The sequence below is a fragment of the Grampus griseus genome, assembly GCF_964374135.1.
Source record: "Grampus griseus genome assembly, chromosome: 17".
Classification (NCBI taxonomy): Eukaryota; Metazoa; Chordata; class Mammalia; order Artiodactyla; family Delphinidae; genus Grampus; species Grampus griseus.
In genome coordinates this window covers 64,265,015-64,283,747 of record NC_139011.1, presented here as the reverse complement: position 1 = coordinate 64,283,747, position 18,733 = coordinate 64,265,015, and the positions used below count along the sequence as shown (strand labels likewise).

Sequence of the window (18,733 nt, the reverse complement as noted above, 5' to 3'; positions counted from 1 at the left end):
GGAGCGGCTGGGCCCGTGAGCCATGGCCGCTGGGTCTGCGCGTCCAGAGCCTGTGCTCCACAACGGGAGAGACCACAACAGTGAGAGGCCCGCGTACCGCCAAAAAAAAAAAAAAAAAAAAATGATGGGAAAAGCTTTATGTATGTTATTGTTCATTATGGTGTTATTTGCAAAATCAAAAAAATGTCAAAGCAACTTGAAAGTCCAACAATAGGGAAATTAAATAAACTATGGCTCTAACAATGAAATATAATGTGGCCAGTAAAGACTGTTTGAAGATTATGTCATAACATGAAAAAAATGCGTATGTGTAATATTAAGTAAAAAAGGGCAGAATAAAAAATTTTAAGTACACTAAAATCACAACTCCAATAAAAATCCAAAATGAAGGAGGGTAGAAGAGAACCTCCAACAATAAAAATGGATATGTTAGGATGGATAAATTATCAAATAATTATTTTTATTTTTTCCCCAAATTTTCTACAAAGTTCTTATTTTCATAATTTAGATATAAATTATCCACAACTTTTCATTTTCAGTATATTCTAATTCTTTATTTATATTACCAAAATTTGTTTCCAGAGTAATTAACGAGACCAGTAATACTAGTGGATAACTCAAGAAATATATTCTGAAATTCCAATATGTGTGTGCTATGCATAACTAGATGACTTCAAAGCACACTATGGCAGGAGATAATATGAAAATATACATTCTCCCCTAAAGAGAGCTACAACTCAGCCTGCTATAAATGCTTCATCTTTTTTTAGGCTGGAAAAATGAATTAGTACTAGGCATTCAATAAATACTTGATGAATAAATAAATAAATGAAAGCAGAAACCAAATAGGATATGAGACTGTCTTACTAACTTACAGGTCCCTTTGGAGAAAGAAGTTTTCTTTTAATGCTATGTCAGGCAACCTGATTTAAAGTAGGAAAGGTGTTTATCATAATGTGTTTAAATGCCAGTATTCAAAGTCAGTGGGACTTTTCTGGCTGACAAACTCATTTCATCTGATAGCAATGCAAGGTCTTCATTAGGCTGACATCTCATTCAGGATCTCCCCTCACACCGCTTCAGTCAAACTAGAAATGAAACACAAGGTTCTCTATTCAGGGTACAGAAACCTGTTAATATTGCAAAGAGTTCATTTATTTATATTGCTAAAAATTCCAATATTCTCATGAGCAATCTATGCTAAAGAAATAAAGATTTTTTTAAGTAAGTCCTTAAATTCCTTCTGGCAATGTCACTTGAAAACAGAAAAAAGTACCTACTGGTCAAACTGAATAAAATTGCTAATTGAGATTTTTTAAAATTAAATCCTTTATGCAAAAAATAGTAGGCAAGAAAGAATTAGATTCACTAGCCAGAAAAACCTCTACATTCAGCAGTGTTACTATAAATAAATATTCAACAAAAGAGAATCGAAAAGAAATGCCCTACCTGACAGGAGGCATCTCGGTATCAGCATGCAGGAGTCTTTTATGAACCTCTGGTGGAGTGGAACTTACACTTTTTTGGCAATTTTGCAATCCTGGTAAATATGGCATTTTGACACATTCTTTGAATTCTTCTAGACCAAATGCTGTGGTGTATTCTAATTAAAAATAGTATAATAACCATCTGTATTACTTCTTAATTAAATGTATATAATTTTTTTTGCTATATACTAAAATGTATAATAAATATACCAAATCAGTCATTAAGAAAATAAAATTAAGCTACTGTAATTGAGCTAGCATCTTTCCCAAGAGAATACCTTTCAATTCCAAGGATAGGGACTGTAGGCAAGGCTGACTAAGGCGCTAAGAACTATTAGAAAAAGGAAGAAGGGCAGCTTCACAGATCTCCCATAGTCATCACTGTCCTTCATTATTTTATTTAATCAGAATTCCCAGAACATTAGATACATTCACATTGAAAGACAGATTAAAGGCACTTTCAAGCATCTTGTAATATCTGCTACTTTAAATCCTTTCACCTTCCTGCTTTTGTGTAGAAATCAAGAGGTACAAATACATGATTATCGGAGCTAGCAGTGAGAGAGAAAAGAATTCCATTTCAGGCATTGATTTTAACTTTCACTCTGCAAAGTCCCCCATCAAATCTATAAACAGCAACATCTGAAGCATCAGGAGGGCTTCTTCTACTGACCTCAGGTACCACTGGTATAAGACGTTGTTCAAATTTTTCTTTCTTTAAAAAAAAATTCAAAATGAAGACAGTAAATGGAAAAAGAAGATCAAGAGATTAAAGGTTTGGATGATTTTTAAACATAGAGAATTGTTTTCTAAGCTTTCTCTACTAAGTAAATCTAGCATAGCAATAGAAATAGCATTTAATGGGACTAGAGTAATATTAAATGCTCAAAATGCTATTTTTCAACCTTTGATTATTCTTTTTTGGAAAAAATAGTTTCTCTTGATCAAAATCATGTAGAGTTTCTTTTCAGTAATTAGATTTGGAGGTAGGAGAACAGATAAACTGGTGTATCTTTAATAGGAATCTAGTAAAAACGATGAAAAAATACAGTAACACACAGTCAAAACCAGGAGTGATGAAATGGCTGGGGAGTTTGAATTTTGCTGTTTTCAAGAATTCTATCTCCATTAATAAAGCCAAAGGCAAAATTCAGTATAAACAAAAAATACAATTATAATTTGAAATTAAGGGGGAAAGTTATTACACTCATATACAAGTCAAAAGTTCTGAAATTAGTCTTTATTGAGCAACTATAAGATATAAGATACTTTCCACATAGCTCACTCAAAAAATAAAGTTTGGGTTAGAATTATTAATACAAAAAGGTGCTGTTAAAGATTTGAGTTTCTTAAAATATAAATACCAACTTGAGGTATTTTAAAACAAACATGACTTACAAAAAGAAGTATGATCCAACAGAGGTAGCACTACACTGAGATCAAGAGTAGTTCTTTAGAATTTGTTTTTTATCATGAGTTATTGAATGACCTTAAGTAAATTATTCCTTATCTGCTTCCATTTTTCTTTTCCATAAGCCTATGGTATTATCCTTCTTACCTAAATGTTACAAAAATTATTTAATGTCTCTTGACTGATTAAAAAAGTACATGTAAATTCAAGGTACTACTTCTATATTTTTGTAAGTAAAATAAGAATAAAATGAAGTTACCTTTCCTCATCTTTTGTGTTTCTAAAACTGCTTTCCTCCAACTTCTCTCAAAAAGAAAACAACTGTCAAGGGAATTTCTGGTGACATTAGAAGGTTCAAATTTGATTTCAGGAGGCAGCATTGGCATTTTTTCTTCTTTTTTCAACAGTGCTGATGAAAGTAAGATGCTGCACCGGATTCAGGACACAAAATACAAAAAAAGAAATTGTTTTCCATCATACAAATTAAATACTAACATAGATTTAAATGAAAAGTTTACTTATAACACGTAAATACATATTCTTGGGATTTTAAAGCAAGAGGCCTTTAAGAACATAGCTAAAATAAGTTGTAAGACTTTTTTCTTTTAAATATTTTATATTTTAATGAATTCTTTCAAATTTGAGGTTACAGATATTTGGCAATATAAAAAAATCTAAGGTTCAACAGCAAATTATCATGTACATGACAATGTAATGCTTAGGATTCTCTCAAAACTATTACCATTATGCACCATGACCAAGTGAGATTTATCTCTGGGATGCAAGGATGGTTCAACATACAAAAATTAGTTAATATGATACACCACATTACAGAATGAAAGATTAAAAAATCACATGCTCATCTCAATAGATACAGAAAAAGCTTTTGATAAAATTCAACACACTTTCATACTAAAAACTTTCAACAAACTAGGAACTGAGAGAAATTACCTCAACATAAAAAAGGCTGTATATGAAAAGCCCATAGCTAACATAATCAAAGGTAAAAATTGAAAGCATTCCTCTAAGATCAGGAGCAAGGCAAGGATGCCCACTCTTACAACTTCCATTCAACATAGTATTGGCAGTCCTAGCCAGAGCAATTAGAAAGAAAAGGCATCTAGATTGGAAAGAAAAAAGTAAAACTGTCCCTGTTTTCAAATGGCATAATCTTATATATATCAAAAACTCTAGACTCCACAAAAAAATGTTAGAACTAATAAAGGAATTCAGGAAAGCTGAGGGATACAAAATTAACAAACAAAAGTCACTTGCATTTCTATACACTAACAACAAACTATCTGAAAAGGATATTAGGAAAACAATCCAATTTATAATAGCATCGAAAAGAGTAAACTACTTAGGAATAAGCTTAACTAAGGGAGTAAAAGATTTGTATGCTGAAAAACTATAAAACATTGATAAAAGAAATTAAAGAAGATGCATACAAATGGAAAGACATCCCATGCTCATGGATTGGAAAACTTAATATTGTCAAAATATCCACATTACCCAAAATGATCTACAGAGATTCAATGCAATCCTTATCAAAATGCCAATGTAAAAGAATTTAAAATTTTACTAAAAACAATTTAAAAATTCATATGGATTATAAATCAATGAATTTAGAACACTCCGTCACACCATACACAAAAATAAACTCAAAATGGCTTAAAGACTTAAATATAAGACATGACACCATAAAACTCCTAGAAGAGAACATTGGCAGAACATTCTCTGACATAAATTGTAGGAGTATTTTCTTAGATCAGTCTCCCAAGGCAATAGAAATAAAAGCAAAAGTAAACAAATGGGACCTAATCAAACTTATAAACTTTTGCACAGCAAGGGAAACCATAAACAAAACAAAAAGACAACATACAGATTGGGAGAAAATATTTGCAAATGATGAAACCGACAAGGCTTAATTTCCAAAATACACAAACAGCTCATACAGCTCAACATCAAAAAAACAAACAATCTGATTAAAAACTGGGCAGAAGACCTAAATTAAAAACTGGGCAGAAGACATTTCTCCAAAGAAGACATACAGATGGCCAACAGGCACATGAAAAGATGCTCAATATCCCTAATTATTAGAGAAATGCAAATCACACCAGTCAGAATGGCCATTGTAAAACAAGTCTACAAATAATAAATGCTGGAGAGGGTATGGAGAAAAGGGAACCCTCCTACACACTGTTGGTGGGAATGTAAATTGGTGCAGCCACTATGGAAAACAGTATGGAGGCTCCTTAAAAAACTAAAAATAGAGGTACCATGTGATCCAGCAATCCCACTCCTGGGCATATATCCAGAGAAAACTCTAATTAGAGAAGATACAGGCACTGCAATGTTCATAGCCAATAGCCAAGACATGGAAGCAACCTAAATGTCCATTGACAGATGAATGGATAAAGAAAATGTGGTAAATATATATACAAGGGAATATTACTCAACCATAAAAAAGAATGAAATAATGCCATTTGCAGCAACATGTATGGACCTAGAGATTATCATACCAAGTGAAGTAAGTCAGACAAAGACAAATATTATACCATATCACATATGTGGAATCTAAAAAAAAGTACAGATGAACTTATTTACAAAACAGAAACAGACTCACAGACATAAAAAACAAACATATGGTTACCAAAGGGGAAGAGGGGGGAGGGATAAGTTGGGAGTATGGGATTAACAGATGCCCACTACCATATATAAAATAGATAAACAACAAGGATTTACTGTATAGCACAGGGAACTATGTTCAATATCTTGTAATAAACTATAATGGAAATGAATTGAAAAAAAAGAATACAGATATATACATTTACATGTATAACTGAGTCACTCTGCTGTACACCTGAAACAAATGCAGTATTGTAAATCAACTATACCTCAATTTAAATAAATAAATAAATAAAAATTAATATGGATCCCAAAGGACCCCAGATAACCAAAATAATCTTGAAAAAGATGAAAGTTGGAGGCATCAAACTTTTTGATTTCAAAATATGTCACAAAGCTAAAATAATTAAAACAATATAATACTGGCATAAAGACAGACATTTGGGTCAATGGAACAGAATAGACTCCAGAAATAAATCCATACATATACAGTAAACAGATTTTTGCCAAGAGTGCCAAGAATACACAATAGGGGAAGGATAGTCCCTTTAACAAATGGTGTTGGAAAAACTGGATATCCACATGCAAAAGAATGAAGTTAACCCTTATCTTACACCATACACAAAAATCAGCTCAAAATGAATTAAAGACATAAACCTAGGACCTGAAAGTGTAAAACTCCTAAAAGAAAACACAGGGATTAAAGAAGGTGTGGCCAAGATGGTGAAGTAAGAAGATCCTGAGCTCAACCCCTCCCACTGACACACCAAAATCACAACTATTTACAGAGCAACTATAGATGAGAAAGACCAGAAGATTAGCAGAAAAAGATCTACAACTAAAGCTATAAAGAAGGAACCACAAGGCAGGTAGGAGGGGCAGAGATGTGGTACAGTTGAGACCACATAACACCAGGTGGGCAATCCACAAATAGGAGGATAATTACAGTTTGCAGAGGTTCTCCCCAGGGAGTGAGGAATCTGAGCCCCACATTGGGATCCCCAGTGTGGAGGACCTACACCAGGAAGATGAGCTCCCAGAATGTTTGGCTTTGAAGGCCAGTAGGGCTTAAGTTCAGGAGAACCAGAGGGCTGTGGGAAATAGAGACACCACTCTTAAAAATCCACACAAAATCTCACACATCCAGGACCCAGGGCAGAAGCAGTAATCTGAAAGGAGCCTGGGTCAGACACACCTGCTTATCTTGGAGAAACTTCTAGAGAGGCAGGAGTCCCCTGGAGCTCACCCTGGGGACATAACTGATGGGAGCCATTCAGGGACTCTCGTTCTACCACAAGGACAGTGGTGCTGGCAAGTGCCCTTTTGGAGTCCTTCCTCTAGTTCATTAGCACTGGAAACCAGCCCTGCCCATCAGCCTTTTGACATCACTACTGGGACGCCTCAGGCCAAGCAACTGGCCAGGCAGGGAGGCAACCTCACCCATCAGCTGGCTGGCTGCCTTAAGAACCCCTGAGCCCACAGCTGCCCCAGGACCTAGCTGCACACACCAGTGTACCAGCATTAGCCCTGGGACCAGCCTCACCCACCAGTGGGCAGGCAACAGCCCCAGGACCCCAGGGCCCTGGTCCAACCCACCAGCAGGCCAACACACCAACCCTGGGACATGCAAGGCCCTACAGCCAGAGACCCCAGGACCCAGCTCTGCCCACCAGTGGGCCAGAACTAGGCCTAGGACCCAGACTCACCCACCAGTGGGTGGGCACCAGCCCCAGGATCCTGTGGGCCCCCTGGCCCACCAATAATTCTAAAATGTATATGGAAGCACAAAAGGTCCAAAATAGCCAAAACAATCTTGAGAAAGAAGAACAAAGCTGGAGGTATCATGCTCTCTGACTTCAGATTATACTACAAAGCTACAGTAATCAAAGGAGTATGGTACTGGCACAAAAACAGACATATAGCTCAATGGACCAGAACATAGAGGCCAGAAATGAGCCCACACTTATATGGGCAATATGCTATAAACATGTAGGTGAAAAGCCCAGAAGGCTGCTTTTTTTTTTTTTTTTTTGCGGTACGTGGGCCTCTCATTGCTGTGCCCTCTCCCATTGCGGAGCATAGGCTCCGGACACACAGGCTCTGCGGCCATGGCTCACAGGGCCAGCCGCTCCACGGTACGTGGGATCTTCCTGGACTGGGGCACGAACCCATGTCCCCTGCATCGGCAGGCGGACTCTCAACCACTGCGTCACCAGGGAAGCCCCAGAAGGCTGCTTTTTAAAAAGACGATTCTTACCTCTTCACATATCTCTATTCGCCTGGAGAACAGAAGGGGGAGCAGAAGAGCTAAAACCTTTCAGCCAGTTCTTGCCTCAGTTAGTATCACTATAGAGTGGACAAGCAGCCTTCTGGGCTTTTCGGCTACATGTTAATAGCATCCTGTCATTCTCTTCACAGCACTTATCATAGTTTACAATAATGTATTTATATGTCATTATTTATTGTCTGTCTCTGACACAGGTATGTGAATAAAACTCCAAACTCTATTTTGCCAGCTCTTTCGTTTTGCAAACAGAATCCCCTAGGATCTGTTCCCGACCTACCTTTGCAATCTTGTCACTAGACAGTTCCCCCTCTCCCATACTCTAATTCAGGGGTCAGCAAACTGTCCCCAGGTCAAATCCAGCCTGCTACCTGTTTTAGTAAGTACCATTGGAACACAGAAACAAATGTCCATTTGTACATATTTCCTATAGCTTCCTTTGGCCTACAAGAGCAGAGTTAAGTAGTTGCAAATGAGACTCAATGGCCCACAAAGTCTAAAATACTTACTGTACATATTTTACTAAACTTTGCCAGCCCCGGCTCTAATTCATTCAACAAGCATCTACTGAGTACTTACTAGGTGTTATGCTAGATGAAATTTCTGAAATTTAAAATATATATGTTACAGGAACTCTACTTTCTTTTTCAATGGATCATACCCTGAGGTGCATGCACCCTAGTTTAGAGGCCACAGCTATAAACAGTGGGAGCTGGTGAAGGACTAGACCTAAGATTTTAAAATATTGCTTTAACTTTGGCAATATTAGAAGACAGATGGGAATGAGAAGGCCAATTAGGAAACTATTACACTTGTTTAGGTGAATGGTAGTGAGGGCCCAAACCAAGGAAAGAGCAGACTGAGACACAAGCTGGGTAGAGTTTAATGTGGTAGCATCTAGAGGACCTGGGAACTGTATTTGACTGGCACCATTCACGATGTTAAGAGTGAGGGATGAGGAACCAGCTTGAATGAGAAGCGAAATTCAGCTGTGGATAAAATGAGCTCAAGGTACATGTGGTCCAGAGGTGGGAGTGGGTTTAGCCAAGAGATGCAGATTTAGTAGTCATCAGCATAGTTAAAGTTCTGAGAACAGACAAGGCTGTCCAGGGCTAGTGGAGGGTACAAGTGAAAAGTTAAGAATAAGAGCAAGTCCAAGGGCACCAGTATTTGAGGGACAGGCAAAGAATAGGTTGACCACAAAGGAGATGGAAAAGGAAAGGTTAAAGAGACAGAAGAACCAAGATGGGGTGCCGATAAAAATCAAAGGCAAAGAGAGTTTTAAGAAAAAGGAAGCAGTGAACAATTTCATTGGAGAACGATAATGTCTAAAGAGCTATATCTAAACACGAGAGACTCTTGAGCATGGGTATAGTATTTTGAGGATGAAGACAATTAAAAGAGAGACACTGAAAACACAGAAGTTGAAAATAATTGATTAAGCATTTTCCTGGGGGAGATGAAAGAGTAAGGATCAAGAACATCTGCTTTTTAAAATTCAAGATAAAAAATAAAATGTCAGGCTTCCCTGGTGGCGCAGTGGTTGAGAGTCTGCCTGCCGATGCAGGGGACACGGGTTCGAGCCCCGGTCCGGGAGGATCCCACATGCCGCGGAGCTGCTGGGTCCAGGAGCCATGGCCGCTGGGCCTGCGCGTCCGGAGCCTGTGCTCCGCAGCGGGAGAGACCACGGTGGTGAGAGGCCCGCGTACCGCAAAAAAAAAAACAAAAAAAAAACGAGGGAGGGGATATGGAGACATATGTATGCATATGGCTGTTCGCTTTGTTGTGCAACAGAAACTAACACAGTATGGTGAAGTAATTATACTCCAATAAAGATCTATAAAAAAAATAAAATGTCATCGTTAAACAGTAGCAGACAGAATAAGAAAACAGAACCAAGAAAACAATAAATATATATTACTTTGTTAGGCTACAATAACAAAGTACCACAGGGTGGCTTAAAAAAACAGAAATTTATTGTCTTATGTTTCTGGAGGCTAGAAGTTCAAAATCAAGGCATCGACAGGGTTGGTTCCTTCTAAGGACTGTGAGTGAAGGATCTGTTCCAGGCCTCTCTCCTTTGTTTGCAGATGACTCCCTTCCCCCTGTGTCTTCACACTGTCTTCCCTCTGTACACATTTCTGTGTCCAAATTTCCCCTATTTATAAGGACACTGGTCATACTATATTAGGGCCCACTCTAATGACTTCATATTAATTTGATTACCTCTGTAAAGACCCTATCTCCAAATAAGGTTACATTCCAAGGTTGGGGTTAGGGCTTCAACATATGAATTTGGGGGGTGGGGGCAGAGGGGTACAATTTAACACATAACACATCACAGCCAATATAAAATATGTGTTGGAGACAATTAAGAAAAAAAACCACTCCTTAAACAAGCAGACATAGGGAATTCCCTGGCGGTCCAGTGGTTAGGATGCAGCACTTTCACTGCTAGGGCCCGAGTTCAATCCCTGGTTGGGGAACTAAGATCCTGCAAGCCATGTGGCACAGCCAAAAAAAAAAACAAGAAACAAGCAGACATAAGAATGTATTCACTCCTACCAAACCAATTTCTAAAGAAAAAAAAAGAAAGGATAATATAGCTATAATTGGGACCTTCACAATTCTACAGTGCAGTAATGACTACTGATATTCATAGCAATGTGAAGGAAAGATTCTTAGAGGTCTTTATCAACGAGAAGGCTAAGTTCAGTAATATTTTAGTGTTACATGCATTTACTATACATGAATCCTTTAAAAATTGGAAATCCATGGTAGCTCCTGTATTATTATATTTTTTCTTAACAGCTTCATTGAGATCTAAATCACATACCATACAATTCACCCATTTAAAGTGTACAATTCAATGGTTTTTAGTATATTCACAGATGTGTACAACCATCACGATTTTATTTTATTTTTTTGTTTTTTGTAACATCTTTATTGGAGTATAATTGCTTTACAATGGTGTGTTAGTTTCTGCTGTATAACAAAGTGAGTCAGCTATACATATACATATATCTCCATATCCCCTCCCTCTTGCATCTCCCTCCCACCCTCCCTATCCCACCCCTCTATAGCTCCTGTATTATTTAGCTTCAAATGACAGAAAATCCAAAACAAGTGGCTTAAACAAGAAGATTTTCCCTTAAATAAAAGCCTAGACAGACCCCCCTCTCCCACAACAGGGATGGTGCTAAGGTATCAGGGACCCAGGCTCCTTTTATCTTATGGCTCCACCACCCTGAACATAACAGTATCTACCTTCAGAGTTCAAGATGGCTGTTTGAATAAATGAACATTCATATCAGTGCTGATGTGAACAAGTATTATCGTGTGGAAGAAAAAGATACAGATCTAACATCAATATGATAAGTTAAAAACCCCAAAGTCCTAAATATGAATTGGAAGTATCAGTATAAGACTTCTATCTTAAAAGAAAAAAAAAAAAGTGTTTCTTAGCTCTGTCCACTGAAACTAGTAACTAGATTGTGGGCCCATTCCTGACTTAAAAAAAAAATCCAAAACTAAAAACAGCTAGGGCCCCTTGAAGAAATACTTAATTCCAGGTCTGTGGCAGGAAATGTACAAGATGAACCTAGTACATCTTTTCACTCCAGAAATCTAGGAATCTAAGATGACTACGATCATGATAGTCACCAACTTGAAGAGAATCCAACTAACCAAAGCTAAGAGTATAAATATTAATAAGATATTAACTGTAATGAATTGAAATATATTAAACATGTATATGTTATATGAAATATACTTGGAAGGTATACAAATATATTAAATGTTTATAATGATACTTTAAGAAAACAACACCTCACTCATCATCTTCGGAGGGCACTAAAGAATCAACTTGATTTGAAACCCGGGTCATGTAATAGAGGAATCAAGCATTTATCCACATGAATGATGATAGGGAAGTTTCTCTTCACAGAGTATCCCAGCTACTAAATGAAGAAATGATAGTATTACAGTGTTATAGTCTTGCAAACCTTAATTAATTAACGGATCTTGGCAATTGTGATGGTTAATTTTATGTGCCAACTTGGTTAGGCTCTAGAACCCAGCTATTGAATTAAACACTAATCTAGGTGTTGCTGTGAAGGTATTTTGTAGATGTGGGGAAGACCTACAGCCAGTTGATTTTAAGTAAAGGAGATTACCCTCAAAAACCTAGGTGGACCTTGTCTCACCAGTTGAAAGGCTTTAAAACAAAACTGAGTTTTCCCTGAGGAAGGAAATTCTACCTCAAAACTGCAATATTAATTCCTGCCTGAGAGTTTCCAGCCAGTCTGACCCCATAATCCCATAAGCCAGTTCCTTGAAATCCCTCTCTCTCTCTGTATATATATATATATATATATATATATATATATATATATATACACACACACACACACACACACACACACACACACACACGTATATGTGTGTGTGTGTGTGTGTATGTGTGTGTATATATTTCCGGACAGATACAGCAATGTTTATCAAAGGCAGTTCTTGCCAAAACAAACAAACGTGACGCTGACCAAGATTTTAGATGTATCAATTTAGAAAAAAATATAGAGCACAAAGGAACATATTAAATGGCATCACAGGGATGCAATCAGCAATAACAGATTGTGGAGTTTCGACTTGTGACAAATAATCTTGTTCTTTCAACCAATAAATTGTTATAAATAAATAGAGAGATGGGAGGGATAATATATAGATTAACAGAGACGAGACATGGCAAACAGTTGCAATGTATGGACTTCATTTGGATAAACTGTTAAAAAAAAAAAAAAAAAGAAGATCCTTTATGAGACCATCATGGAAATCTGAGCACTGACTGGATCTTTGGTAACGTTAAGGGATCACAATTAATGTTTTAAGGTGTAACAGTGGGTTTTGTTTTGAAAATAGTGGTTTGTGTTTTTAAAAGAATTCTTATCTTTAAAGAGACGTACTGAAATATTTATGGATAAAATGATAAAATGTTTGCGATTTGCTTCAATACAACGGGTGTGAGAGGGTGACGGTGGTGGTGAGAGTAGAGATGAAAGAAGGTCAGCCGTGAGCTGCTAACTGTCACAGTTCAGGGGCTGGGACGCTGGATTTTATTATCCACCACCTTCTACCTTTGGATACGCTGGGCACTCTCCACGGTTAAAAACTACCAAACTGAGCTCCAGCTTACAGAGAGAAGGAAGGGAAGAGAGAGAGGTACTCTCCGTCTCTTTAAAGTCACTTCTTGGAAGTCATACAATTCTGCTTACATCCCACTGGTCAGAACGTAGTCACGTGGCCACAGCGAGCTGTAAAAGGAAGTGATAAAATATCTTCCATTCTGGGCATCACGTACCCAGCTGAAAAATCAGGGGTCCTTTTACTAGAAAGACGAGGGAACAGACGCTGTGAGAAAACTTTAGCAGTCCTGCCACACTGGCTAAGGCAAAATATCTATTTAAACATGTGAACATGTCTTTCCCTCCCTCCATGTCTGATAACATAATACAGGACCTATTTAATAATGGTCCAGCAGAATTTGAGCAAAAGGTATCAGAGTATGACAGATTTTGGGTCGTTATGTCACAACTCTTTAAAAACAGACAATAAGGGCTTCCCTGGTGGCACAGTGGTTGAGAGTCCGCCTGCCGATGCAGGGGACACGAGTTCGTGCCCCGGTCCGGGAGGATCCCACATGCCGCGGAGTCGCTGGGCCCGTGAGCCATGGCCGCTGAGCCTGCACGTCCGGAGCCTGTGCTCCGCAACGGGAGAGGCCACAACAGTGAGAGGCCCGCGTACCGCAAAAAACAAAAACAAAAACAAAACAGGCAATAAGTCGTTGCTCTCCTAAAATATAAAATCAAGATGAAAACTTACCAGTTAACTATAGGTCAAATACTACTACAATAACCCACATTGTAACGATAGTCTCTGTTATAATAGAGAATTTTTCCAAGCCCAATAGAAAAATTTGAATAATCAGTACAGTAGAATCTATATTGATGGTAAATAGTGGCAAAGCCACAACATCCCCCTCCATTAATGTGGGCCACAGACTCTTCCAGGGACCCTGTCACATGATAAATTCATCCATTCATCAGACCTTTCCGAGCACTTAATATATGTAAGTAGATTTAAAGAATGATCTACTAAGCGTTCCTCTGGACTCTGCCCGCATGTACTACTGCCTCTTTCAATGATGCAACATCAACAACCCAGCTCATTAAGGACATGATACAACCACTTAATACAGCACCTGGAACGGAGTAGGCATCAAAAAGCTTTAGCTTTCACTGGACTATTCTTTTAAGATCAGCACTACTAAGCATTTTAAACATACTGCTTTTTTAAAAAATTAAGAATGTATTATATTTTATTTATTGATTGATTGGCCACACCACACAACATGCAGGATCTTAGTTCCCCAATCAGGGATCGAACCCATGCCCTGTGCTTTGGAAGCTCAGAGTCTTAACCACTGGACTGCCAGGGAAGTCCGTTAAGCATATTGCTTTTAAAAGCAGAATCCTTAGCCAAAATGTGTTTTGTTTTGTTTTGCTTTGCAGTACGCGGGCCTCTCACTGTTGTGGCCTCTCCCGTTGCGGAGCACAGGCTCCAGACGCGCCGGCTCAGCGGCCATGACTCACCGGCCCAGCCGCTCCGCGGCATGTGGGATCTTCCCTGACCGGGGCACGAACCCGTGTCCCCTGCATCGGCAGGCGGACTCTCAACCACTGCGCCACCAGGGAAGCCCCCAAAATGTTTTAAATGTAATAAAAGGTGGCTTCAACAGAAATCTGGTTAGATCTATCTTTAGTTTTGAAAGTACTAAGAAGGTAAGAGGTACCTGTTAACAGAGACTGAACACACTGAAGGAACACTAGCATGTTAATGAAAAGTTGCTGAGGTTAATATAGGAACTTTCATTAAGAACCTATAGTATCAAGAAAATCTTTAATTTCTTAGTGATGGAGAATAAAATTGTTCAGTGAAATGAAAAACAACTATTTAAAACCTCTGTTTTTAAAAACAGCCTGGGCTGGGAATTCCCTGGCAGTCCAGTGGTTAGGACTCTGGGCTCTCACTGCCTGAGGCCCCGGGGAAGATCGCACAAGGCTCGGAGTGCAGCCTAAGTAAATAAACAAACAGAGAGAGAAAAAAATAAAAACAGCCTCGGTCATTGCAGTAAAAATTCATTCTTATGGAAGAATTCCTGGAATTAGAATTGTCCATACTCCCACATCCACAAGCCAAAATCTAAAGATGAGGAAGGAGATAAGTGAAAGTCATTGGAAATTTAGTAAGGTAAGCATAGGTTTTCAGTCAGGTCTATACATCTGTATAAAAAGAATATCTTACTGCTGTCTGAATTCCAATTTCACTTGAAAATTAAGGACTGGTTCAACAGAAATCACTGACTTACAGACCAGTAAGAGACCTAATCTTCTAATTTTTGAATTAAACAACTGAGGTTTGGGAGGGTTAAATGCTTTACCTCTAATGTGTATATAACAAGGAACAAAAAAAATAACTATTAATTTTATCAAATTCTTGCTCTTTATTTTTTTAGGAGGGAGGACAGATGGACAAAGGAAAGCAATTTAAAAAGTATTAAGATTAAGCTCTAGCAAAATTAAAAATAAGAAGCATGCAAAATACTAGGGAAAGTAACTGCTAAAACTGTATGCAAAGTTCTTATCTGGACACAAGTATTTCCCATTTCCCAAAATTCATAAGCAGTTAATTAGCCCATTTGTGTTTAAATATTCAACTCACCGGAAGAGTTACTTAAGCATTCTCTAAGTTAAGAACACACTAGCCTGTGATTTAAGAAATGAAGAAATAGGGACTGCCCTGGGGGTGCAGTGGTTAAGAATCCACCTGCCAATGCAGGGGACATGGGTTCGATCCCTGGTCTGGGAAGATCCCACATGCCGCGGAGCAACTAAGCCCATGCACCACAACTACTGAGCCTGTGCTCTAGAGCCCGCGAGCCACAACTACTGAAGCCCGCGCGCCTAGAGCCCGTGCTCCGCAACAAGAGAAACCACTGCAATGAGAAGCCCGCGCACCACAACGAAGAGTAGCCCCTGTTCACCACAACTAGAGAAAGCCCGCGCGCAGCAACGAAGACCCAAAGCAGCCAAATTAAAAAAAAAAAAAAAAAGAAATGAAGAAATAAAGAATCAATAGCTTCTACAATATATCCACACCCACCTATACACCCTAAAGCCCTCTGCTCCTTCCCCATGCCTGTCACCCAATCCTGGATGGAAAAAACCCACTTATTTTCTTGTTAACCTTTCTGTGCCTCAGTCTCCCTACCTAGGGAATAATAATCTCTGCCTTACAGAGTTATTGTGGAGTTTAAAGGGAATTTAAGAAAAGCACCTAGCTAAATGCCCAGTACACTGCTCTAATCTCAAAGAAGAATCTTCAGTTCAGACCACAGTAAGGTATTTTTATACACAGAAACAAACGACAGCTGCTATTATTATCATAGTCATCATGACTGTTATTGTTATAGGACAAGAGTCAACTAATACCTGGGGTCCAGGAGGTACTGGTTGACTCAGTGCTGCTTCTTTCCCTGTCAGGGTAAATATGCAGCCCTAGATCTCTCCTGTTCTTACTCATACTGTCCCATTCTTGCCTTACAGTTTCCATTCCTTCCTCTCCTTGAATAATATTAAATTTTTTTCCAAGATGTCTATTATTTTTAGTTTTCCCATTTGCTGCATTCACCAAGTCTCCTTCCTTGTGGTTCCATTTCCTTATATGATTTGTAATCTTTGACTGCGAGCTCATCTTTAGAGAGATTGCTATCTACAGGAGTCCAGTGTTCCCTGAGCTGTCGAAACTGTGCTATACATCTCTCTGTATACTTCCCATTGGTCTCTGCCTGGCCCTGGGTTTCAGAGGTGTCAGGCCAGTTAATATGCCAATTTCTTAGACTGTGGTCCCTGAGTCATATAGTAAAGTGAATTCAGACCTCAGACTTGAGCTGGTGCGGGGTATGATGCTCTAATGTCTAGCAGCTGACTCTTTCCTACCATAGTTCAAGTGGATGGCAAGCTTCCTTACAGTCTCCCTAGGCCAATGAGGGGTATTTTTCTAGTTATCATCACTTTGTCAAGGTACTTGTGTCAGGTTGTATTTTCCAAAGAAGGATGCACCAATACATATCATCTCTGCAAGTTCTTCCTTCAATGTCACATTGACACTCTTCCAATCAAGAGGTGAGGTCTGTGTTCCTTTCTCTGAAACTAACTTCCTTAGTCAATAAAATGCAGTAGAATTGACACTGTGATGTTCAAGGCTAGGTCATAAAAGATGATACGATTTCCACTAGCTAGCTCTCTCAGGACACTCACCTTTGAAACCCGGCCACAATTTTGTGAGGAAGCTAAGTGATAGGAAGGGGCCACCGTAGAAAGGGTCCATCTGACATCCACAGCTGAGGTCTCAGTCCACAGCCAGGATCAGCCACCAGACACAGGAGTGAGTGAGCAGGTGACTCCAGCCCCGAGCCTTCAAATCTTCCATCTGAGGCCCCAGATATGGTGAAACAGAGCCAAGCTGTCCCTGCCGTTCACTGTCCAAATTCCTGCACTGTCCCACAGAATCCATGAGGACAATAAAGGGTTGTTTTGCACCACTAAGTTTTGGAGAAGTTTGTGATGCATCCATGGCAACTGGAACAGTACTCCTTTGTGACTCCCAGCTCTCAGCAGATGCTCAACGCTGCCTTCCTGTGTGAGCATTCCCTCATTTCTGCCACCTGGGGGTTTCCTCCTCTTGGTTCCTAGCTCAGCCACATGGCCATAAATTATCTTAATATACTTTACCCCGCATCTGAAATACATGGAAGCAGTATGGAATTTCTTCATGTCGCCTTCCTCTGCCACACTGACCAGAAGTTCCCAGAATAGCTCTTCAAACGATGACATAAAGAACTGAAGAATTTAATTTCTCTTGTATGTAAAGATACTTAAAAATCAATAGGAAAGTGGACCCCAAGATAATGTGTTTATTAAAGAACAGATAACTCATTACAGAAAAAAAGGTCAATAAAAGTTTGCCCTCACTAATACTCAAAAAAAAAGCAAAATAATACAATGAGCTACAACTTTTGCCCTGAAAATAGCAAAACTTTTTTTCTCTACTACTGGACAGTGTCAGATGGTGTTCAAGGAAACAGCTACTCTCATAAGGTTTCAGTGGAAGTATTAGTATATTTCCAGAGAGCAACCTAGCAATACATATGTCCTTATAATTTTATATACTTTTGACTCAGCAATTTCACTTCCAGGAGTTTATCCTAAAGGAACAATCAATGATACATCCAAATATTTACCTTCAAGGATGTCAAATCCTACATTTTCTATAATAGAAAAGCAAAAAAGCTGAAAATAGCCCAACATCAAAGAGCAGATGGTAAGATTATCTTTATTTTTAGCTTTGATTAAACCAAAATAATCATCAAGTGAACATAAAGAAAGGCAAGTTGTAGATTCATTGAGAAAGCTAGTTATTTATATATTTGCAATGCCAGTCATTGTGCTAGGAGGTGAAATACAAAAATGATTAGGATGCAAAAGCGTACAGTCTACTGGGGGAACAAAGTAACCAAACAATTACACTTCACTATGATACATATTGATGATAAATCTGTGTTTAGATTTTGTGGGACAACAGGGCCTTTGCTGACCTAACCAGACTGGGGAAGAAGGAGAGTTTTGCTGTTGTTTATGGGCAAGGGTTGTTCAAGCCAAGTCCCACGGGTTTTGATAAATAGAAATGGACTGTGGCAGAGAAGACTGGATGCCCAAAATTCTGGTGCCTCCGGAGAATACAGTTGTTCCTAGAAAGTGGTTACCTCCTTGTGGTTGGAATGGGAGTGAATGCAACGTGTGACACTTT

The 18,733-nt window shown here is 38.7% G+C and overlaps 1 protein-coding gene across 1 annotated transcript in view; it reads right to left on the bottom strand.

Annotated features, from left to right (window-relative positions):
• LOC309835671 (uncharacterized protein C8orf89) overlaps window positions 1-3,284 on the bottom strand; it is a gene marked incomplete at its 5' end in the record, with an annotated part of 36,625 nt that extends 33,341 nt beyond the window's left edge. The window contains 2 exons of the mRNA XM_082675283.1: window positions 1,450-1,603; window positions 3,158-3,284. Of these exons, the coding sequence (XP_082531409.1) occupies window positions 1,450-1,603; window positions 3,158-3,284 (281 nt within the window). The remainder of the gene's footprint in view (window positions 1-1,449; window positions 1,604-3,157) is intronic.
• Window positions 3,285-18,733: the final 15,449 nt, after the last annotated feature.